Source organism: Colias philodice, chromosome 1 (assembly GCF_061535455.1).
Source record: "Colias philodice isolate Cphi_HAF_F1 chromosome 1, ilColPhil1 Martin Lab GWU primary, whole genome shotgun sequence".
Lineage (NCBI taxonomy): Eukaryota > Metazoa > Arthropoda > Insecta > Lepidoptera > Pieridae > Colias > Colias philodice.
Window position 1 is genome coordinate 7,120,509 of NC_143086.1, and position 24,991 is coordinate 7,145,499.

The following is a 24,991-nucleotide window of genomic DNA, read 5'->3' on the forward strand; positions in this document are numbered from 1 at the left end:
TATTTGTAGATTGTTAATAAAAATTGTTATTTTTATTCTATTCATTTTTAAGTGATGAATTGAGAATTTGGTAGGTGATGTCATAACAAACTGCAGTTTTTGTATCACACCTCTCATTAAATAGTAAAAAATACATCAATTTCTTATGTATTCATCATTGTTGTCCTTAACCTATCTTCCCGGCAGTTATTAAATGCCTTCCTCGTAAAATGTGACTTCTTTGAACTAGAAGAATGGTAAGTAGTTGTTTTCAACAGCCTACCTGCTTTATGTACTTTGATTTTCATACAAAATATTTATAGGCTTCAGAAGAAGTGGTAAGTCTGTTGAGGTTAAACACACTTAAGCATGATTTTCTTCTTGAGTCACCTTTGCCGCGTGTGGTGGCGAATTGTCGGCAGAAAGATGACATTAACGAGTGCTGGACACTTACTTCTCGACTTTCCCTAACTTTTCCAGGTAACAGATAATTTTTTTTTTAATTTTATTATCTATTTATTTACTCTAAACCCTACAATAGCACATCAGTACAATTTTACAGTTCTATTTCTAAGGACTTTATTAATTTTTTCTATTTATTTATAGCCTTTATTGCCAATATTACAGGTTACATTTTTACTTATTAACTAAAATTTAATTGCTTTGTGTGTGTTGGCGTGGCTTGTGACACAAAGGCCTCTTCCAACTTCTTCCACTCGCCACGTTCTTTCGCCTTCCGTAGCCAGAGCGGCCCCGCCACTCTCTTCATCTCATCCGACCACCTTTTTCTTTGTCTTCCTCTTTTTCTTTTAACATCCACTCTAGGAGTCCATTCAGTTATCCCCCTTGTCCATCATTATTAAATTACACATCATAATTAAATATTATATTTATTATTCAATGTATACAATGTTATTTGTTAAATTTACATTTCTTAGGAAAAATAACACGTAAAGTCGACAGAAATTAAATAAAAAACAGAAATATTAGAAGGATAGCCCTCTATCGGTTCTTATTTTAAAGTAATACTAGCTTTCCGCCCGCGGCTTCGCCCGCGTTTTAAGAGAAAACCCCGCATAGTTCCCTTTCCCGTGGGATTTCCGGGATAAAACCTATCCTATCTCTCAAGTTGGATCGAACTGCACATGGTGTGCGAATTTTATTATAATCGGTTAAATGGTTTAGGAGTCCATTGAGGACAAACATTGTGACACGAGATTTATATATATTAAGATAACCAGGAAGGAATTTAAAAAAACACTTCTACCATCTTAATCGGTTAAAACTTATCAATACTTTACCATATACTGCATTTTCTTTTTTCAGGTCTACACCTTGCACTTTCGCCTTGATTAAATTCCAGAACATATAAACTATTTGGCTCCCCATTTCAGAGGATAGAGAAACAGTTTATTTTAAAGTGTATCGACGAAAGACTAATGGAAACCTCAAATAATAAAGATATTGATGAAAACAAAATCATGGTGTCAAGGTAGTTTATATGATCTTTATCTGAATTTTAATGATAGAGTCTACAGAGCTGCGTCGGTAGTTACAACTCGTCTTTCGACCTAAGTGTAGTATACCTATACATATTACTTTTCTTAGATTATCAGTTTTTTTAGTCTTTGCAGGTTAGGTTTAGGTCATAAGAGTGATCAAAAGTTCTGTATAGTAAAGCAAATTAATTTCAGAACATAGCACAACTTATATAAAATTGAGGATGTTTGTTTACTTTTTTCTTTATTCAAAAGATTTTTTGAAGTGAAAACTTCTTTAGCGGCGTTGGGTATAAAATCTTAAACTCGCGTCAGGACACGTGACCTGATCGAAAAAGCGTAAGACGGATGGATATCAAACATGCTCAACGTTAATAATCAAGTTTTCACTTCTGCCGGCACTCCCGGAGTGCAACCCGTCTTTTTTTTTTGTTCTTTCACACTACTATCATCTGAGACACTATTGGCTCCAGTGAGCCTCAGCCTGGGTCAATGTTAACTTCCAGTGTTCCTGGTGTTTTGCCTGGTATTTTTAGCCTTTACACCAATCATTTCTAAGCCTTATTCAACGGCCTCTAATCAGCAGAGGTCTGGTCGTCCTAGTATTCTGCGCCTATCTGGTTTTTCATCAACTTAGCATAAAGTTGCTTAGTTATCGCCCAAGTCTCTTCATTTTTCAACTTTATCAATTTAGTAATATAGCTTAACCCAGGTAGCTGAACTTTAATCTATTATTATAGATCAAGAGCCCACGACGGCCAGACTTTCCTTTCTTTCGGAAAGTTGAAAGTTTCTCTGTATATGTCTCCTATACAGATAAGAACGACCAGCGACTATCAAGTTTGGGTTGTGGTTACTTTGGCAGGAAACAGGTAGTAAAGGTGTATAAAATAGTACCTAACTTTCATTATAGTTTAAAAGCTAAATTTTATATATGTTACTTGGGGACCTATAAAAAGATGGTACCTAAGGAGCCAGACAGTTTTCATGGTTCTTACATCTAGCCAGACACATTTAAAAAATAACTAACATATCATCAAATTCACATAACTACCTAAAAGCGTAACAAATATGAAATAACCCACTAAAAACATTAGTTAACTACAATTATTAAAAAAATAAAAGTATAATATATAAGTAATAAAGTTATTACTTATCTTTTACTTAGACTTATGTTGATGGAATTTCACGTATCCCGATCACTTTTTTATTGTGTCATCGAGATACGTGAAATTCCATCAACATAAGCCCCCGTAAAAGATAAGTAATAACTTTATTACTTATATATTATACTTTTATTTTTTTAATATTTATAGTTAACTAATGTTTTAGTGGGTTATTTCATATTTGTTACGCTTTTAGGTAGTTATGTGAATTTGATGATATGTTAGTTATTTTTTAAATGTGTCTGGCAAGATGTAAGATCTGTATAGGAGACATATACAGAGAAACTTTCAACTTTCCGAAAGAAAGGAAAGTCTGGCCGTCGTGGGCTCTTATATTATTATACTAACAGAAACTTCACAAAGGTGAAGCAAATATCATATGGGCATAAAAGTACATATTATGTACCTGTAACTTTTACAATCTCATAATACACAATTAGAATCAAGTCAAGTCAATCAAAAGAAAGAGGTTGGAACTTAAGAGTGTCAATTATATAATCTTTTTCTTTGCAACCTGTAAATAAAGGCCAACTCTTCTATTAAGACTAAATAAAACTCCATATAGGCCACACTTGGCCATCATGGTGGATTATGGCCGGATCCCTTACAGGAGGCCCGTGTCCCAGCATTGGGAATGTATATAGGATGATGATAATGAAACTACAAATTGTTATATGACAATGCACTATTAAACCTGTTCAATAAATGTTGATATACAACTTAGCCACTCAATGTTAAGTCAAGGTATCTTTTTTTATGTCCTGTGTTCCTTTGTATGGTGATTTTTATTACAAACTAGCGGTCCGCCCCGGCTTCGCCCGTGGTACATGTTTACGTTTTCTCTACATAAGAACCATTCTCGTACTTCAAGGAATATAATAAAAAAAGAATTATCGAAATCGGTTCAGCCGTTCTCGAGTTATGCGCTTACCAACACATTTTTATATTTACAAATATTTATTTCTTATTTCTTACCAGATAATCAAAATATTACATTATTTTATTTCTTTCTTGTGATTCATGAAAGAAATACCTATATTATTCCACAGAAAGGTAAACACCAGTATGAAAGATATGTACATTTAACATGATATATTTTAAGCTATTAACCCTGTTATATAAATAAACCTACCTCTAATTCTTCAATCACTTTTTCAAGTTGATCTTCTGTAATGGCTGCTGCACCAGCTCTTGCACGTTCGGCGTTCAACAACTTCAGCCAAGCTGTATCCATGGCATCCAGGTCATAGCTGCAAGCAGCCTCTGCCTGTGCCGGTGTTGTGCTGAGCAAATGTTTGTCTGCTTCATAGTGGGCATCTCTGGTAAGATGAATGTATTTATCCTTGGGTCTATAAAAATAGGTTCACAATTTAAGTAAAATATATTTAAAAAAAATATTAAAGAAAAACTTAAAACACTTGAAACAGTCAAGACTGCTTCCTACTTACAGTTTAAATTCAACAAAGTTTGGTGGCTTTGGGTTTTTAATGATTTTGACTTTTGGTGCTGGCAAAGAATCAGGATTGACGGGTACTTGTACCCCTCGCTCCCAATCTTGCTTCCAAGTATCTGTGATAATCCAGTAATCACTCGGTGTTAGTGGCTCAGAATCAGCTAGTTTCATCATAGAGATGAAATCTTTCCTGAAATTTTTATGAAACAAAACTGTTACGAATGGATCAACGTTGTCATGCCTGCATGTGAAATGATTGAGATTACAATATATTTTCTTACAGCACTTGCTGTGCTTCAAATTAGAAAAATTTGAGACATTTTATTAATGAAATGATATACGTACATAAAAATGTTCTAAATTATAGTATACATAATTTATTCAATGATATAACTTAGTGACAATCCTTATTTTCATGATAAAGTTTAAATACAATAGCAGATAATCTTCACTATAAACTATCAATAACATATTATGTTTTACAAATGAATAAGCAGCTTTAATACATATTGTTAAACATAAGAAATATATATATCGCACTTACTATTACAATGCCTTTCTATTAAAATATAACTTGCTATTTTTACAATTGTTAACAATTTAACAGATTGGTACACTTCAAATCATATGGTGATAAATTCTATTTCCTTCATGTTAATATGATGTAGAGAAAAATCTTAAAGTAATCATGGAAAAAACACAAACATTTCTGTTTTTAATTTATTTATAACTCTCAATACCAACTATTAAATGAAATCCTTACAATTTATTAAAGAAGTACTTATGGAATGGAGTGAAGTAAATTTCTTTTGAAATGAAAATTTTAAATGAATTGCTAAAAAAACTATTATACCTAGCTATGCTTTGACAAAATACAATTGCAAACATTTAAAGAAGAAAGCTTCTTTTGTGTTTATATTTCATTATTTGTTCAAATAATTTTATAAAGAAAGTTCAAATGCATAATTATATATTACAATCTTTTTATTTGTGTATAATATACACACAAATAAGTTCATAATCAAAATTAACCTTCCCCTTTATAAATGAATAGTAGATGGCACTAAGAGAAAAATTAAGTTCAATTGCTGAGCAAGTAATATTAAATTGTATACAAATATAATTCAAATTGCATCAGCTTATAAAGTGAAAGAAAATTTTAAAAACAATTTATATATGATAATGATAATAATAAAAAGTATTGGTTATATTTTTAAAATTTCCTTCATTCACATATATAACATTTGCATTGCATTTCACATGATACATAAATAAATACTATAAATACTTATAATTAAGAGCAAATAGCATTTTGCCATTATATTATTAGAGATACATTTCACAATTCACTTGTTTAGGAACAATTGCATATGCATAAAACATAGTATTATTATAACACATGTATTTTGTATCACAATATTATTTAAAAATAAAGCACTTCATAAAAAGGAGCACAAACCTGAATAGTTCTGCAGGTGCCTCAGAGGCATTTCTGTTATAAATGGATGACATCTTGAGGTCACTCACAGGCCGAAGCTGCCAGAGGGCGTCTTCAGACTCCACTCTGCGGCGCTTGGATGTGCCTGCTTCGTCCCCGCGGACCCCACTTGTCCGCTTTGTGCCTCTCAACGACATCTTTAATAGTTTTTTTCACAACCTACATGTTCACGATCCCCACACTACTTTACACTTTGAGCGTGGTAATAACATTGTGTAAAATGTCACATAGTTTGCTACATAATGGTACTTCAATTTGCCACAAGACACCAACAGGTACAGCCTGAAATACAACAATAAGTAACCAATTACTTTCAGGGTCCAGAGGTAGATTTAATAATTCAATTGAGTATAATAACGTTTATTTTGATATATTCCTACTTTTTAATACATCCCAATTGTGATAATTACGATTTTATGAGCAAAAATTTTTCAGTATAATTCCATGTCCAGTAATGGATATACTTTATCTTTTCAACTAAATCAAAGGAAATTAACTTTAAATCCAACTTTAACCACAGAAATTCCCATATTAACTTCACAATTATCTATTTCTTTTAGCTTATTATATCGAAAATATTTTTGACGTAAGAAACAAAATGTCAACTTGTTGTAAGTGCAATATTTATACAACGATTATAGAAAAGTGTATCAAATACCTGTTCTTCTTAAAATCTTAGCAATGATTCATTATTAAAGAATATACGAGGGAAATGAATAATAATTTCATTTGACGTTTCACTATTGCATGAGTAAAATGTATGGCGGGCCTGAGTATCGTACTCCATGGGACTATCGAACACAAACGAAGCAATTGTTGTATTTATGCAGATAATCACACGGGTAAAAAGAAATCATACGTAAAATAATAACACTGGACACGAAACTATACCAGTAATTTCTTTTTGTGGAACATTAACAGTAAATATTTATCACAAAGATATTCTCCATTGAAACTACATAACAAAATTGACAACATAGATAGCAGCACTGTATTGTTGCCAGATTGACGTTAGTCCTACGCATCATTTTGTTCAACTACATTTCAATAAACCTATAGATATGTATATGTATATCATACTCTGGTCGATTTTACACTATTATATGTATACTAAATACTTTAAAAAGGGTTTTAATGTACATACATTTTCTGTATAAACAATTTGGCGCCATTGATCCAAAATCCACTGAGATCACGTGACTACATACGAATCACTAACGCAAGCCAAGTAAAATGGCCAAAACGCACATCGAGTTCATTGAATGTCATAGGTTCCGAACGGCACTTGCTATATAACATGAACATTTAGATGAAATTATCTTTTCATCGCATCGGACAACAAATAATTCACAAACACATAATAAATAAGCATAAAATTAGTAAATATGTAACACAAATATTAAAATTTTACATGAACTCTCGGTGAGAGATATCAATAAGAAGTTACGGAAATTAGTCACTAGTTGGCGCTCGCGCCTGGTGAGCTATAGTTGATAGCCAATTGCCATTGTAAAAAATATATATGTATACTGAAATCCTTCTGAAATCACAACTGAAATGCATCCTTTTTGTTTTTGAGTACATTCGTGCAGTTATTTGTGCGTTAATATAGGTGATATTGTATCACATAAATATTTGATCTTAAATTTTTATTTTCGAAATACACAATTCAGCTATTCCTTAAAAAAGTGAAAATGTACGATTTCGTTAAAATGTATTTTACGCAAAGTTTTACACATATAAAATAAGTTAATTTGCTAACATGCTTGTGACTGCCTATTTTGTTCCAAAATTTGTCCAAAATATACAATCTACGTAACTGTTTCAAAATTAACTAAAATAATTTTAAGAAATGGAAACATTGTTCAAAAAATTTACAGAATCGATACCTACGTCATGTATATAGTGTTGCTAGGTAGTTTAATTAAGCCCTAGCGAAACTTAAAATCTAGAATATTTAGATAGGTACATACATACCTACTAGGTATGTAGTGGTAACTAAATGAATTCTATTCGGTCTAATCGGAGTAGGTACTGAGTAGGTTATGCTTCATGAAGTACTGCTTTAAAACGGAAAAAGAATATCCAGAAAAATTAGCCATATAAGCAATACCTATAGTAACAAAACGGATTTGTTTTTCCGTTTTTCATAATATAATTACACACCGCATTTAAAGGAGATTTTGAAAGAAATTTACATTAGTTTATTCACAAGATTTCAAATGAAAAATTTCAATAATATAATTAGTGCCCCAATTTACCAATAATTCGTTTATCTAGGTATCCACCCGTACATCATTATTAAAATATTTACAAAATCACTCCAACAACAACATTATTGCCGCTGTATTCAGAATACTTACTTGTTTAATTTCGCGTTTGCTCTACTTTCGCTTCGATACATCGGATCGAACGTCAAGAGCGCTGCGCCGAAGCGCGCCGCTCACCTGTATAACACAATTAATTACATACTAGGTACGATCCACTACGTTATTTTATACATTGGAAGCCTAGTTATTAGTTATAAATTTATTGAAATCATTTTATTTGTAAAAATAATTAGTGTTGTGGACAAGAGAGAAAACTTATCAAAATCGTATATATAATGATATACATACCTACTTAGTAATGTAATACATAATTATAATATCTAAATAAGTATTAAACTTTTTTAAGATCACAGATATCGATAAAAATATCTATTTATAATAATATGCCCGACCCGGCAAACGTAGTTCTGCCTTACTATTATGATTTAAGGGGATGAAAAATAGATGTTGTCCGATTCTCAGATCTACCCTGCATATTATGCACATTGCACACAAAATTTCACGATAATCGGTCAAGCCGTTTCGGAAGAGTTCAACTACAAAGTACAAACACCGCGAACAAATTCAAATCCTTCGTTTAAAATTCAAGACTATTTCTTTCGTGCATATAATGTAGACATAATGTAGCTATGATTTGAGAAAAAACTGTTTGCTATTATAAATTATTCCTTATAGATTGATTCTCACCTTCTGATCTAGAAAAATTACTTATGGCTCGTATTGGCGATGGCACTACCGGGACCAAAGATACTTAGATTTGTACTTATATCTACTTGTTATTTATTGACGGCTTTGGTGTTGTAATAACTAGGGAAGAATAAATAAAACAAATGTTATTTTTAATTAATATATTTATTTTTAGGAAATACAATATTTACAAAAATTGTGTTATTGACGTTGATTGTTTTAAACTTTAATTTCAGATTGATTAAAGTATATGTAGCATACCTATATAAGGGCGTATTCAGAAAGAAAGCTTGAAACTTATAAGCGCTTATCGGCGCTTATAGGCGCTGGTAACCCGCGCAGGAAAATATATGAACATGCGCTTATAAGCGCTGATCGGCGCCGACAAGTTCCAACAAGTTTCAACAAACTTGTCGGCGCCGATCAGCGCTTATAAGCGCATGTTCATAATATATATTTTCCTGCGCGGGTTACCAGCGCTTATAAGCGCCGATAAGCGCTTATAAGTTTCAAGCTTTCTTTCTGAATACGCCCTAAAGGTCCACTAACTTTCAAATCAAATTTATTGAAGACAATAAATTATTTATCTACGCTTAATGTTTGTAAACATATTGTTAAAATAATTTGGAAAATCCAAAAGTGCACGCCTCATAATTTTTTTTAAATAAATATTTATTAATTATTATTTTTGTTTATTTAATAACAATTAAACCACATCGAATCAGACCCTGAAAAATGAAAGGGTTCTATTCCTGAGCATACTCAAGCGTAAGAGAAAAAAAAAAGACTCGATTAGTAAAGTATTTCGGTCGCTATCGTGTTAACAAGAAAAAGGATCCGCACATACAGACACACGGACGTCCAAGACAGAACTTTTTTAACTAGTTTAAATAACAAAAATGACATCAAAAATATCATGAACGTTAAAAATAGTGTTTTTTCTTAATATGTGTGTGTATGTATTATCTTACAAGTGCAATGTATGATACATAAAGACTTTTAAGTTTGAAAAATCAGATGTTTTGCGCGAAGTGACAGTAGTACCCACCTCAACGCTTCGCTTATGAGGCGTGCAATAAACAATTTCTTAACTTAAATTATTCTTTAGAACATCGAATGTATTTCCTAATCTATAATACTTATTACTTCTAAATAATGATAACAAATATTATAATGTTATTTTTGTACGTAATAATGACTGTTGCTCTAAATTCACAACTTTGGTATGCATAGATTAAGAAAATGAGAAATGAAAAAGGAAGGACAGAGAAATAATTTAGATATAAAGATATACAGTAATATGTCATAGTAATACCAATTAAAATATTACCCACCGTTTTTTTAAATATCGGTGCGATGTAAAATAAACATAATTTTAAACTTTTAAACATATCCGATATACCTACATGCAAGACCTACATGAATAATCAGCGAGAAAATAAGTAGTAGTTTGACGTGGAATGTCATTATACGAGATTCAAGGTTTTTAAATACACTGTAAATTTAAGGTGCTTTCATTTATATTAAATGGTTTAACAAAATATTCCCCTCACGCAAACATATTATTTTTACATTAATTATTATTATTATGCATATAATTATATAATAACGGACGACTGTATATAAAGACGGTTACATTAAAATAGTTTGGAACCATTCAGGCAGATCGTAAACGTAGGAAACCGTGAGATATAAAAGATACGCAATTCAAAACATTTTGTAAGAATTTAAAACATAGGTATTTCATTGAAGAATATTTCTCCGAAATTAAATTTCACGATAAAGTGACACAAAATTAGCGATGAGATACAAATCTGCGGAAAACAACGACTTATATTTTTATAATCAACAATATATCGTTACTTCGCTGTGCATTTCCCATATAATTAGAGTACAGTATGTTTAATGTACATAATATAATAAAGACTACAGTGACAAAGTTTATAAGTATCTAGAAAGAGATTAAAGTAAACTTTACATATGAAACAACGGGGTTTGTGTCAACAACTTATCAAAAATTTGAACTGATCCTTCATATAATTATTTAATAATACGATGTAGTTGAACTGAAACTGTATAAAAAATACCAACCGTTCACGGCACTTTTAGGTCTTACTATAACAGCTGTGATACCTACATTTACACATTTTGCCAATTTGTTACCAATGTATAACAAAAATTAGACCGTAATTTAGAACATGCTATATAGTATCGTTACAATTCATATACGAATAGATATATTAATATACCAAATTACTTATCAACCAGAAGAAGGAAACGGTCCCTACTTTTTCATAAGGCTCGGTTATACAGTCATAACTATAAAGCTTAGGACACGTGTCTATAGGTACCATCAACATTTTTCTAATTAAACATATAAAGAAGCTCTCGTCGATAATGTATTTTTCAGTATTCACTACAATATTTTCACAACAATTTTAACATTTGAACATCAATTTGCGACTACTGACTTTACAATCCACAGAAACATCATATTATGAACGTTATATATTCTATACTTATACTATAAAATCGTAATATCGATGGTTACCGATAGTCAATTTGAAATTCTCAAATATTTCATCTGATGTACCTATTAGGATAGAATTGAAAAAAATACAGATCAATGTAGGAATGTACAAAAAGGAAAAATCATCAAAAATATATAGAGATCATGGAAAAATACAAGTAGAAACAGATACAAATATTCAACTATAACCGGACAAATAATATGATAATGTATACTTAGTATTTTTATAAAAAGGTTATACAAAATATCATTTAACATCGTATGTTTATTAACCTAATTGGATTAATCCTAAATTTTGGTATACTTACAAACAACTCAAATTATATAATTTCCTTAATTCGTATTGCACCTATGTAACTAGTAGTATCTTGGTGCTTTTATAGATACCAATTAGACCACTTTGAATATGTTTTAAACATTCAGGGTGTTTCATCAATAATTCATTTATGTCAAATGTAAATTAATCAATCGATAGATTCTTATTAATTTATAAAATTTATAATTGATGAATTTTGTGAATATTTATTAGTGCATATTTATTTTTATGATATTAAAAAATAAGTAATACATTTTCTTCCATTACCAGATCGCTACTTTTTTTTAACACGGTTTTAGGTGTATTGACTTCCTTACAATCTCATCTACACCCTGAATATCTACATGATTTCACTACAACAAATACTTTTAGAAACTAAACATTTATAAGTAAATAATTATGCACATTTTTGGTTAGATCCATAAATACCCAATACCCATTTTGTTTCGTTGACAAATAACAAATTTCCATACCCTTATAGTATATTATTTAATTTATAATACAATATGAAACATCCATTTAACGACAAATACATATTATGCCTAATTACCACATATTATATCGTTACTACAGTCCAACTTAAAAAAATTGTCAAAAAGTCAAGATGGATGCGCAATTACAATACACATTTTAAAAACTTACAAGAGATGAGAAATATTAGTAACTAAACATAAAATACAAAAGTATATTGATAGTAGTACATATTAACTCAATGTATTGTTACAACGTATTTGTACCCTTCTACCACGTATTGTGCGATTTTTATCATTCGATATACTTAAATAACTTAAATAAGGTTATGATAATGGTGGTTTAATAATTGTACTATAAACAAACGAGTATGTTGACATATTTTTAATTGGAATTGAGTCATGATCACAACTACTATTCGAATTAGAGCAAACACAGAAAAGTGCTAAAACCAATACGCCATAATGTGAACGTAACACGCGTATTTAGAACTAATGTTTGAAACCACTCCACTCTACTATTGTCTAAAATCAGTTTAACTATTGTTCAAATTCGCTATTTCCGATGTGCTGAGTACTGCTAACAATCAACTGGATCGAATGCGCAGACACACAAATCTCATTAAAGCATTTATATTTTGATGAACGCTTTTTGGAAACTAATATAAGACGTGCATAATGTTAGGTTGCGCTAAAAAAATTATATTACTTTTTCAAACCATTTATATTATTAAGAACAGGCTTATACAAATATTTGAAGTTCCTCTTTGAGTGGAATAATACTGTGGTAAAACAAAGTAGGGTACCTATAGTTTAAAAAATATGACTAACGTGCATATATAGTATAACAACAAGTACCTCAGGTTAGGAGCGGGTAAGTAATAACTAATAACGTGATAGATTAATTTACCATAATATGAAACGTGGCACCAAATTTTTGGCAATTTTTTTCACACATTTCATGTACATATTCATTCCTGTATGCAACTCCTCGTAACATTTACTTCGTAAGAACAATATTAGATCTCTTCGTTACAAAACAACATCAACAATACTACCGTTCATTTTAAAACGATACTATTAGATATCAACATTTATATGTGAATATAACTAGGTTTTATTTCAACCATTAATTAGACCATCCAATATATAAATTACGTTAAGAATAATCTCAAATTTAGGTACGACAAAGACGACACATTTTGCCGGTTAACTTATAATATTATTTTTTATTAAATGGTTTCATATTTTCAGCGTCTCTTCGGACTCGATCTCAAACATTTTGCCGTATTCAAACATACAACTTCGATTATTAAATAATGAATATTGTTTCTTGATTTTCGAGCAGGAAGTCAGTGAATGCGTTGATGGGAGCAATTGACTGAAGTGACATTTGTCCAGTCGGAGGCCAAGATAAGTTAGGGCCAAACACGACCGCCAAGTTGCTACTTGTCATTTTATTGAGACAGCTTCTGTCCTGGACCTGAAAAATTGCCAAAGTTGCAACCGGCCATTCGACGGAGCGATAACACGTACATGGGTCAATACATACCTTCCATAAGAATTGGATAACGTATTTAAGCAGTTTGTAGTTATCCAGCGGAAGTCTCTCCAACACTAATATTTTTACCTTCCTTGGTCTTTCACTTATTGGCCAGGCTGAAAAAAAAAATAAGATAAAAATTAAAATGTTTTAACGAAAATCCACAAATTTTACTTAAAATAGCAAGATAAAAACATGCCGCATTCTCACATTGAAATTGAATAATTTCGTCATAAAGATCGAATGTCATCAGGGGTTCCTCAAGATCCCGTAAAAATGTTTTTAATAACACAGCAGCAATATGAGGATCGTTTTTAAACGAAATTGTTTCCCCTCTGTTGCAAGCCCGTTGCAGTTCCTTAACGACTGCCAAATTTGCGGATCTCCGGAATATGCCTTCTGTTTCCAAAGCTATAACAAACACGTAACATTATACACTATTGTTCATTTTATTTTAAGTGTCCTTATGTTTTAAGTTTTAATTCAAACATGTCTTATGTTTGAATTAAAACTTAAAAGTGAAAATAAAATTAAACCCACCGTCTGGTTGCGACAAAAACTCAACACACTGCCGCACTACAGGCGGAATGGCATCAACCATGTCCGAATTATTTTCCTTGATAAACTGTAAAGAAACCCCGAACTGTTGGGTGGAGGGAGGCGACAGGCTGTCTTTAGCGCTGGCCTCCCCTCGTTCCTGAGGCTTCCCTGCACGTTCCATATTTTGACGCGCTATTTCTGCGGCACGTGGATTTTTTGACAAAAGGACTTTGTCGTACCTAAAATATACACAATGAAAAATACAATTCAAACCATTCAAGATAAACACAACTAACTAATGTATACTCACTCAATTACTCGCTCGGGAATTTGAACTTTTTCCAAATCTAAATATTGTTGTAATTCATGTAAGTAATTAACGTACATCATCTTCCTACCAAACTTAACGCTAATGGCGGGTCTTAGCATTTGCCAAACGATTCGTATGAAATTTGTTGGATGTACGAGATACAGAGCTTTGAGATTCTTTTTGTATTTTCGATCGAACGCTTTGTACGCTTTCCAAAGCCAAGACAATGGTGGCTTATTTCTGCTAGTAAGACCATAATGGAAATAGATGACACTATAGTCTTGTTCCACGTACTTATCCAATGTGAACATAAGGAACCTGTTGATGATATAAACCTCATTTAGAAATTATGCCAGGGAATAAATTAAGCTAATTGACTAGTATGGAGTCCATAATACAACGAGGCTTACCGCAGCAAATAGTCAGGATGTATGTCCTTAGCAGGAGGCAGGCGACAAGCCGATACTACAATGATTCGGCGACCGATATCATCATCGCCTACTACTTCGACCAACCTACTCTGATTTAGTTCCGAGAACAAGTCATAGTCGAGGGAGCATGAGATAATCTGCACAAATGTATACAAGCGATATTTATAAAGAAATAAATTAACTTCAACCTGAAAGATTCAAGCATCGTACTGACCTACATTTAATGAAAAGGAATATAATTTACCTGATTCTATTTCAGTCTTTCAAGTGTAAAACTTGACCTATTAAATAACAAAAGATTTAAAAATTCAAAACATTTGAATGTAACGGAGGTTTTGATGGAAATGTGAGAAAAGAAAAATAAGGGATAAATATTAGTAATATGGGATAACAAATTAACGCTTCATGTAACAAAAATAATTAGTATATTTTCATGATAACGAGAAAAATAATTACATAGTATATTTTCATGATAATGAGGATGTTGTAGGTGTTAAGTTAGCGGGAACTCTACGAAGCGTATACTGTTCTAGAGGTCGCTTGTACGCCCACGTTAATAATGACCTGATTCCTGAATCTGTTGCGCTACCCTGGGAGACCTAGATTTAAATATCGATCGAGCGCCGCGCAGTACTACATATCTATATCTATTCTGAAATTCAGGGTAATTGTATTATGCACACGATAGTAAGGACGCATGCTTTCTAAATTTCAACTTATTGATTAAATATTTTGAAAAGGTCTAAATTTATTTCGATGGGTCAGTGTTAAAATTAACTTAACTTTTAATAATTAAATATGAGTAGGTAACTTAAGTTAATCTCGCATAGCTGCATTGTTATTTATTTCCGCTAGCTAGCATAGCGTTGACACAAAAATAACGGCATGACACGAAAATAATGTAAAAGTTTATAAACAAACAAAACTTTAAAAAGTTGCTCCTTCAAAAATATTGTTGCAAACAAAAAAATATTATGAAATAAATGAGTGATCAAAATTATTACCTCAGAGTAAGTTTGCGGACCGAGTTCCTTTTCAAAGTTTTCTTCTATGGTGCCGTCGCTACTTGAACGTGTAATCAACTCTTCCGACAAATCAAGCAATTCCGGTGGTAGCGGCGCTAAAATTAATTTTCCTTACAACATTTTAAAACATCGATGAAATTTTCATTGCTCCATGAAATTAAATAAACACACTAAATAGTTCATTTTCATTTGAAAATTAATTAAGTCACGTCCTCGTGAATCGACCACATTTTAATATAACAGTAGATCATAACAAACACAAGGTATCACCGAGATGTGTATAGGTCTGCTATCAATAAGCAACTGACAACGGTGTAAAATAAAAGGCTGTTAGGTGCAATGTGGGGTGGGTGGGGTGGGTGGACAATATTGCAGCGGTTACTAGCGGGCTTGTAAATAATATGAGCGGTAAGGCTTGCAATTACAACTTCATAGTCAAACAATTTAAAATGAAATGAATTTACGTCATACAATTCGAACTATAGGTAAAGTGCTGCAGGCTAGCAAGTAGAGAACATGAGAAATTAATAATGAAGTTTATGGTATTGTACATTTTTTATTATTACATAAACAAGATTATTATTTATTATCGAGTAAATTTAAAAACATCAACATTATCTAACAGTTCAATACTGTTTTTGAATTGAAAAGGTACAAATATAAAAAAATTAGGTGAGGTAATGCAATACTGTCTTTGTATGAATTACCATTTAATTTGGTATACCGGATATATTCATGAAAAGAGATATATGTATTTATTTTTTTATTTTTTTATTAATAACTTATGTAATAGATATTATATGCAATAAGTGTAGTGGGAATTGAATATTTATGTGAGTGGGTGTGAAAGTATCAAACCTGATTTATTGTGAGTATCAAAAAGTCGACTAGCTATGTACTGTGTTTAATAGGCATTATTTTCGGCAATGTTTATTTAATGACATTTTCCTTTGGTTCCAGTAGTTTTAATAGTTATTAATTTTTCTAATATACCTACCTAGGTAGGTAGATTGAGTATTTTATTTTCAAATTCTCTTCTTTTAATTCGTTTGAACCTAGGGAGAGATCAAAAAGACAAATAGCCGATTAGAAATGCTTCGAAGGTGACAAAATTTAGAGTATTGTAGCTGTATTACTATATTATTACTATATTAAAAATCTACAGGCTACTGCCGTGAACACAGAATCTTGAAATTTGGTACGTAGCAACGTCTTATAGTACAGATAAAGGAAAAATTGCTAAAATCATAAATTTAAAGTTACAACATAAAAAAAGGTTTTTTCTTGTTTTTAAAACAACTCAAAAACTACTTGAGTGATATTATCAAATACAGTTTTTACAATGAGAAAAATCATTTATACATATATAGGCCATATTTTCTTAACTCTCTCTCAATACAATCAGAAAATACGTCACGTGTAACATTTTGGGATGCGAAAACTAAAATTCATAAGATAAATTTTTAACGCGAAATTTCATAAAAAATATCAATATAATATGAAGTGTTGTGTTAAAAAAGTTATATGGTAACAAGGTGCATGTTCCCTTCATAAACAGAGGAAACATGAGTGGGCAGGAATAGATAAGATTGTCTCTTTAAACAGAATATAATCAAACATACATGTGTTATATTTGTTATTGAATGTTGGTGTTATAATTATCAGTTATAAATAATAAACTTTTAAAACACATTACAATATATCAATAATAAATCAGATATAAAAGGTACAATAAATCTATGCATAAAACTATTAAGATGAAATTTTTTATGAAAATAGTCCAAGACCCAGAGCCAATGATAAGATACTTTATTTTTTTTAATTCAACCTATAAACATTTGAAATAAAGTATGAAAGGCATTGACAGTGGTTTCAGCCACAAGTACATAAAACCACAAGGTGCATCTAGCACTACATATGTATATACATAATATACCTATTCCGTCTGATAAATTATGATGCACTATAGAGCCTGCTTTTTTTATTCATAGAGCCTGCATGTGTCAATATGTCACTGTCATCTGGTTTAATCTGCTATTTGATTGAATGACTAGCATGTTCATTGAATGACGACATTCAATTGAACGATTAGGCCGAACGTTGATTTAACAAGCATCACTCAACATCCAACTAATTAGCTGTTAGAGGATTGTAACATATCCCTTTGAACAGAGCGGATATAACGCTCGGCATATTGGTGATTGACTAGCGCGTTCATTTGAAGTGCGAGAGTTGCTGAGACTTTACTTTTACCAAATGAAGATGATTGTAGGGCTCCTAATTCTGTGTAGTAAAAAAAAAACAATGAAAGTAGCTTAACCCACCAAATGGGCTGGTTAATGAACCAAAATAAATAACTTTCAGTCAAGACGTTGAACATTACATTCAACAACTTGATGCGTTATCCTATTATTCAATTAGACATAGTCATTCAATCAAATAGCAGATTCAACCAGATGACTGTGACATATACATATATTCAAATATCCCTTCATTAACTCTTAAGGCTTTATAAAGCCATCATACTAGTTTTTTTTTTTTTTTTTTATGTATGTGTAAATGCAATCTGTTCATAGAACATTCAGCACTTGGTTATGAATGTATTGAGACTTGTAGGGCGAGCGATCCAGTGATGCCAGCCGTTATTACTTTTTTTTTTTTTTTTTTTCTTTTCTTATAAATCTATGGGAGCTTTTCTTTTAAGTCTTTGGAATCTTGTGTCGTTTTTCATTAAATCCATGGCCAAAGCATTGGGATGTTTATCAAGTCTTTTTTTGTAGGAGCTCATAGAGTGCTTGATTTCGTCTTTAACTGTTCGAATTTTAAGATCGTGGTGTAACTGTTGGTTTGTAACATACCAAGGAGCGTTTGTGATTAGTCTAAGCATTTTCGATTGAAACCTTTGCAAAATTTCGATATTGGAGTTGGAAGCAGTTCCCCATAACTGGATCCCATAGGTCCAGATTGGTTTAATGATGCTTTTGTACAAAAGTAATTTATTTTCCAACGAGAGTTTAGATTTTTTGTTGAGGAGCCAGTACATTTTTCTCAGTTGAATGCCAAGGGCTTTACGTTTAGTAAAAATATGTGTTCTCCATGTGAGTCTGCGATCCAGATAGATGCCAAGGTATTTCGCGCCATCGGCCTGAGGAATAGGTACACCATTGAGAGACACTTGTGAGCACGAGCCGTAACGAGTCGCAAATGTTACCTGTACAGACTTCTTTTCATTGGCTTTAATTCGCCAGGTTGATAACCAATCTGTAATTTTATCAAGACAGACTTGGAGGTTTTCACTAGCTTGTACTGGATTTTCGTGGATCGCTAGGGCTGCAGTGTCGTCAGCAAAAGTTCCAATTACCACGCCATCTGTCATGGGCAAATCTGCTGTAAATAGCAGGTACAGTGTAGGACCGAGTACACTTCCTTGGGGAACTCCGGCGTGAGCTTTGTGAAGGGTCGTAACATATTCTCCTTGCCTTACTTGGTAGTGTCTGTCCTCTAGATAGGACTTGAGAAATATGAAGTGATTAGTTGGTAATTTAGTTTTTATTTTATATAGTAGGCCCTGATGCCAGACTCTATCAAAAGCCTGTGATATGTCAAGAAACACTGCACTGCAGTATTTTTTGGCCTCGTAAGCTTTGTGAATTTTTTCTACCAGTCGGTGAATTTGTTCTGTGGTTCCATGGTTTTGTCTAAATCCGAATTGGTGGTCCGGTATGATTTTGTTTTCTTCTATAACTGAGTTCAACCTTTTCAAGTAAAGAATCTCTATTACTTTGGAAAGAGTAGGAAGCAAACTTATCGGCCTGTAAGACGACACTTCTTCTGGAGCCTTACCAGGTTTCAGGATCAATATGACCTGTGCCACTTTCCATTGCCGTGGGAAAATGCCTCTCGATATTATACAGTTGAACAACTGAGTCAAAAATATTAATGCTGAGTCTGGTAGTTCTTTCAGCGTTTTAACAGTTATAAGGTCATATCCAGGAGCTTTATTCTGTTTCAAAGTTTTTATAACTGCTATAAGTTCACCCTTTTTTATTTTCTTTATTGGGAGATCAAGCTGGTAGGGATCATCAATGCTTTTAAGGCGATTCATCATATCGGTTGTCATAATTTTTTGACAAGGATTTGGAACAAAGACTTCCTTTAGATGAGACGCAAAGGTTTCTCCCTTCTCTGGATCACTCTTTGCCCATGTGCCATCTTTTTTCCGAATAGGGTGCTTGTGACTGATGGGTCTTTTCAGCTTCTTTACGGTTTTCCAGAGCGAATAGTCACTTGAAGCCTTGGCGTCCAGATTACGCAAGTGACATTCGATATTGTCGTCTCGTGCAGTTTGAAGTAGTTTTTTGAGCTTGGCTGATAAGGTATTAAGACGTCTTTTATCATTTGGGTATCTGGTTTGCTGCCACAGTTTACGCGCTCTTCGCTTCTCCGCTAACAGCTCACGAATGGGCATTGGACAGTCCACTTTGTCATACCTTTTGGAAGCAGGAGTGCTGCTCCAGGCTGCATTCTGAACACAGTAATTAAAATGTTCTACACCTTGTTCTATGTCTTCTTGGGTTTTCAGTGGTAACTTAAGGTTTATACAGGACTCTACACTTCTGCGAAACATATCCCAATCAGTATTTTTACCATGCAGCCGTGTCACAGGTTCAGTTCTAATAATTTTTTCAGATATTTCTACCAGCACTACACTGTGATCTGATGACAGATCTAGAGAGGATTCGCATTTACAGTTATTTAATGGAATGCCTTTTATGACACAGAAGTCTACCAAGTCTGGGATTTTTCTTGGGTCTGTTGGCCAGTAAGTTGGTTCACTACTAGACACCGTTTCTAATTGGAGGTCATTTAAGGCTGCCTGAAGCTGTCTTCCTTTCGGAGTGGTTAAGCGTGATCCCCAGAGAGTGTTTTTGGAGTTGTAGTCCCCACCTGCAATGAATCTGGGTCCCAATGATCTGAAGAAGCGGATATAATCTTCTTTTTTTAAATTATGTTTTGGTGGAGAGTACAGTGCAGTGACAGTAAGATTACCACGCCAGTCTTCAACAACTACACTTGTCCCTTGTATTTCAGGAGTGCTATATTTATGTGTCTCATAGTGTCTGATGTTATTTTTTATTAGGATTGCGGAACCACCATGTGCTGTGCCATCTGGGTGCATTGTTTGGTAGTAAATATAGTTAGGAATATTAATGTAGTTTTTATTTGTGAAGTGTGTCTCAGATAATAGGAAGATATCAATTTTGTTTGTTTTTAGGAACATCTCAACTTCGAGGATGTGGTGTGGGAGCCCATTAGCGTTCCATATCGCAATTTTTAGGGCATTGAATGTGATAATTTTGTCATTATTTCCATCAGGAGGTGAGTCATAGAAGTCAATTGCTGCATGAGCTGTGTCATAGTATTTATCATTTCCTTCATGTCAGTGGTCTTCTCTGATGTCATTTGCAGTTCATTATTTTGTTGTGAATGAGAACCCTCATTTTTGGATGTTAGTGCTTGGCTATATGTAAGCTTGTCGGAAAATTCTTTAATATGGTTTGTCGTTTCTTTGTTCAGATTACTTTTACGCTTATCTACATGTCTTTGTTTAATTGGTTCCGGGGGGTACCTTATTTTTTGAAGTTCTTTGTAAACAGAGCATCCTTTGTAGTTTGCAGGATGGTTTCCTTCACAAAGTATACATTTAACCGAGTCCGACCTTCCTTTGCGTTCACAGTTGCTTGATGCATGATCACCAGCACATTTAATACATTTTGGTTTTCTGAAGCAATATTTCCTAGTGTGACCATATTGCTGGCAGTTTGCGCACTGTGGTATGTCTCGCTTCGGTCTAGGTGGTTCTATTTTAATCCGGCAATGTAGTAGGCTCTTTAGGTCATAAATGTTTTTATTATTACTGTTGGCTTCTATTTCTATGAAAAATATTGGCAAGGCCTTTTTGGTAATTCTTTGTTTGACATTCCAGATATTTTGTACTCTATGCCCATATGCTTCCAATTCAGCTTTTATTTCCTCCAGATCAGTAGATGGGTGAAGTTTTTTAATCACTACTTTAAAACATCTGTCTTGTTTAGGTTTATATGTGTAAAACTCTGTGTTTTTTCCATTCAGTTCCTTAACTATTTTGGTATATAATTCAGCAGTTTTGGGTTGTATTCTGACTTGTTCATTACGGAGGATTTTCACCTCGTAATTGTTTTCTCCTACGTCATCTAACATTTTAAGCAATGGTTTTATGTTGCTAACTCTGTCCACAAATATTGGAGGTGGTTTGACAGGTTTTTCAAGATCCTTACTATTTGTTGGTTCTTGGACGTCCTTATCTAATTCTGAGAAGCTGTTAGAAGTTGGAGTAGTTTGACTTAGCCAGTAGGTGTCAAGTTTTTTTTGTTTTTGTGTTGCATTGTTTTCTGGACTATCACGCTGTCTTTTTCTGATAGGGACTTCTGTCCATACATCATTTTCAGTGTGACAAGTAGATGCTTGTGTTTGGATTGGAGTAGGGTGGTCTAGGTTCGTTAAAGATTGAGTTCTAGTCCTGTTGAACAAGGCTGGGTGAAAGATTTGTTGTGTTAGTGTTTTATTTTGCGTTTTATCAGATTCAGTAGCTTTTATATTTTTTTGAGACAATTCCATTTCTGTTCCCACGAGTAGGGTCGATTAGAAAGTCACACACAGGGTAACGCCCATTCCCATGTGAAGGCACTGTACAACAATGTTAGCCAGGTCCATTGAGGTTGGCGCTAGGAGCTGATAACCCATCAACCATTCATTCTATCGGCGCGTATCCCACCTTAGAATTGGGGTTTTTTTATAGAGGAGGACTACCTCTTGGCCCAGGCGATTAAGCCAAGACCACCGTTCCCATGAGACATGACCAAGGGTTTACGGGCTGATGATCATTACTATCATCATACTAGTGGTACAGTTTTTAAACCCTTTTATATTTCAATAAAGGAAGTTAACTTTAACTAAATATACATATTAATGTATAATTGTGAAAATGTTTTAAACAAATTATAACCAAAACAAAATGATACAGCTGCAAATCTAGACTTATATAATAATATATAGTAAAGAACTACCAGTAAATTTATTTATATATATGTAATATGACTAGCTTTCCGCCTGCGGCTTCGCCCGCGTTTTCAAAGAAAAACCCGCATAGTTCCCATTCCCGTGGGATTTCCGGGATAAAACCTAGCCTATGTTACTCGTGGATAATGTAGCTTTCGAATGGTGAAAGAATTTTTAAAATCGGTCCAGTAGTTTATGAGCCTTTTCATTACAATCAAACAAACAAACAAACAAACAAACAAAGTTTTCCTCTTTATAATATTAGTGTAGATTAGTGTAGATTTGTTTTTATTGTTGGTCACAGAATCATGCATGAACCGTTGAACCAATATCAATAATTCTTTTTTCATTGTGCTTGTTTATTATACGAAGCAGTATCTTCTGAAAGTAAATAAATTAAGAAAACCAAAATAGCCATTATTTTAGTATGATATAACATTGTATGATATAACATTTTGGTATTTGGTAGTTTGCACAAATACAAAGAATGTATAATATATATATCAGCTAGTTGCTTTATATAACCAAATCCCAAAAGAAACAATCCACACATAATATTCACTACTTTTGTTAACAATAAACAAAAAATGTGTGCGTGTACTAGTGTACACACGTAAGAAGTGAAACTTCTTTATGACCTTATTTTCAAAAAATTCGTCGGATCACGTGGTAGGGATAAGAAAAATATGGCGCGTAACGGAAAAATGTCACGCGTAACGAAAAAAATGTTACACTAAATTTTTTTCCAACCCCAATAAAGAAGTTTCACTTCAATAATATGTTTAGTAATAATAAAGCTTATAATTTACAATGTAAATTATATTTATAGCTATTCTGAGAACTTCAACTCATTTATTCACATTGTGATTATTAATAATAAAAAAAAAACAGCACCACCTTAAAATACAATTTATATACCTACCTACTATAGTTTAAACTGTCTGTACAATTAAGCAGTATGTACAGCAGTATGTAGAAGTACTACTACTAAATCTAATAATTTACACTTTATAAAATTGTAATGTATTATGAAACAAATGCAATTTGACTCATAATAAATTGATATTCATATATGTATTAATCATTTATGTATAAAATAAAGGAAAAATTTAATGACCTCCATTCATGTATCAGTTGCAGTTTGTTTAAATTTACAGAAATAATAGTATGTATTTACAAATTCTTGGTATGAAAAGGACATGTAGCAGAACAATTTAAGTTTTCATATAAATAATTACCTTCAGTTTATAATTTAAGGCAATGAAATTCTACAAAAAATAAAAATTTTAGTCAGCTTTCAACAAACTTACCAAGGCCAGTGGCTTGAATCAGTTCGGAATCATCGAATTCCAAACTCGGCTCATAATCGTGGTAATCTGAAAGGCTCGTGAGATTGTTTAAATTTGCGTCATCATCTTCAGGATCCATACTACCTCCATGTAGAACTGTACACAAAAAAAAAATGCACAAATTGAGGGCATACGAAAATCTTTTCTCTATTTAGAATATGTCACACAAACCTTGAAACGCTCGTATCGGACTTAATTTAGGTTGATGTTCTGACTCCATATGAACAGGCTGTTTAAACCGATATAGCAATAAATATGTTTAGTTTCAAAGTACCTTTAGCTAGTCGCAAAATAAATAACAAGTTATAAAACCAATATTAGGAACGTTAGTTATATTTCGAGATATTCATGGTGTTAGCCAATGTTTATTGTTTACAAATTACACTTGATTAGAAAACTTTATTCAGAGAAAACAGGAGTGATTCACATCCACATCCACTACGTCTTAATTTATAGGATGGATAGTACGAATACTCAATAGATAATATTATATGGTATCTATGATTAACGATGTACGGAAGTCAGAACAAATACAACAATTTACGCAAAAGTCTGATTAGCTGAGGGCTGCCACTTGTAAGTTGTAAGTGTGACAGTTCAAGCTTGCCAGATTGCTATACAGATTTTTATTTTTGTCTTCACTTGAAATCGTTTTTTGCACGTTTTTTGTAACCGTAAATTATTGGTTAAAAATATTATTGCATGTGTGCGGTTCGCCTTATTAGAAATTAGCATGCTGGGAGGAGGATGTCGCCACTAGGATTTCG

The 24,991-nt window shown here is 32.7% G+C and overlaps 2 protein-coding genes across 6 annotated transcripts in view; both read right to left on the minus strand.

The window, feature by feature from the left end:
• Window positions 1–7,026, minus strand: part of rno (PHD finger protein rhinoceros) — a 66,350-nt gene extending 59,324 nt beyond the window's left edge. For 2 of the 4 annotated variants that reach the window (XR_016318098.1, XM_089713415.1), the window contains exons 1-4: window positions 6,740–7,026; window positions 5,557–5,877; window positions 4,093–4,287; window positions 3,777–3,993 (exon numbers count right to left, since the gene is read on the minus strand). Coding sequence is in view for 3 of the 4 variants with exons in the window: in XM_089713415.1 (XP_089569541.1) it covers window positions 3,777–3,993; window positions 4,093–4,287; window positions 5,557–5,732 (588 nt within the window). In the remaining variant the exon portion in view is untranslated. Of the gene's footprint in view, window positions 1–3,776; window positions 3,994–4,092; window positions 4,288–5,556; window positions 5,878–6,253; window positions 6,459–6,486; window positions 6,579–6,739 lie in introns of those variants that run through there. The other 2 variants (XM_089713555.1, XM_089713499.1) reach the window with 2 other exon arrangements.
• Window positions 7,027–12,179: 5,153 nt separating this feature from the next.
• Window positions 12,180–24,793, minus strand: RhoGAP68F (Rho GTPase activating protein at 68F). 2 transcript variants are annotated; one of them, XM_089711939.1, is made up of 10 exons: window positions 24,759–24,785; window positions 24,396–24,453; window positions 24,186–24,320; window positions 15,757–15,872; window positions 14,732–14,889; window positions 14,322–14,639; window positions 14,012–14,250; window positions 13,682–13,882; window positions 13,481–13,587; window positions 12,180–13,411 (listed from the first exon to the last, which is right to left on the minus strand). In XM_089711939.1, the coding sequence occupies exons 2-10, from the start codon at window positions 24,442–24,444 to the stop codon at window positions 13,241–13,243; spliced, it is 1,494 nt and encodes a 497-aa protein (XP_089568065.1). In that variant the 5' UTR covers window positions 24,445–24,453; window positions 24,759–24,785; the 3' UTR covers window positions 12,180–13,240. The 2 variants fall into 2 exon arrangements, with proteins under 2 accessions (XP_089568065.1, XP_089567978.1); XM_089711852.1 differs by having other exon boundaries at window positions 24,396–24,793.
• Window positions 24,794–24,991: the final 198 nt, after the last annotated feature.

Excerpts from the sequence above, each read along its gene's own strand:
- RhoGAP68F (XM_089711852.1), bottom strand. The coding sequence starts at position 24,444 with ATGGAGTCAGAACATCAACCTAAATTAAGTCCGATACGAGCGTTTCAA. Across the intron at positions 14,890-15,756 it reads GTCCGCAAACTTACTCTGAG|ATTATCTCATGCTCCCTCGA; the intron begins GTAATAATTTTG and ends ACATTTGTGCAG. Across the intron at positions 13,412-13,480 it reads TTATCCAATTCTTATGGAAG|GTCCAGGACAGAAGCTGTCT; the intron begins GTATGTATTGAC and ends GCAATTTTTCAG.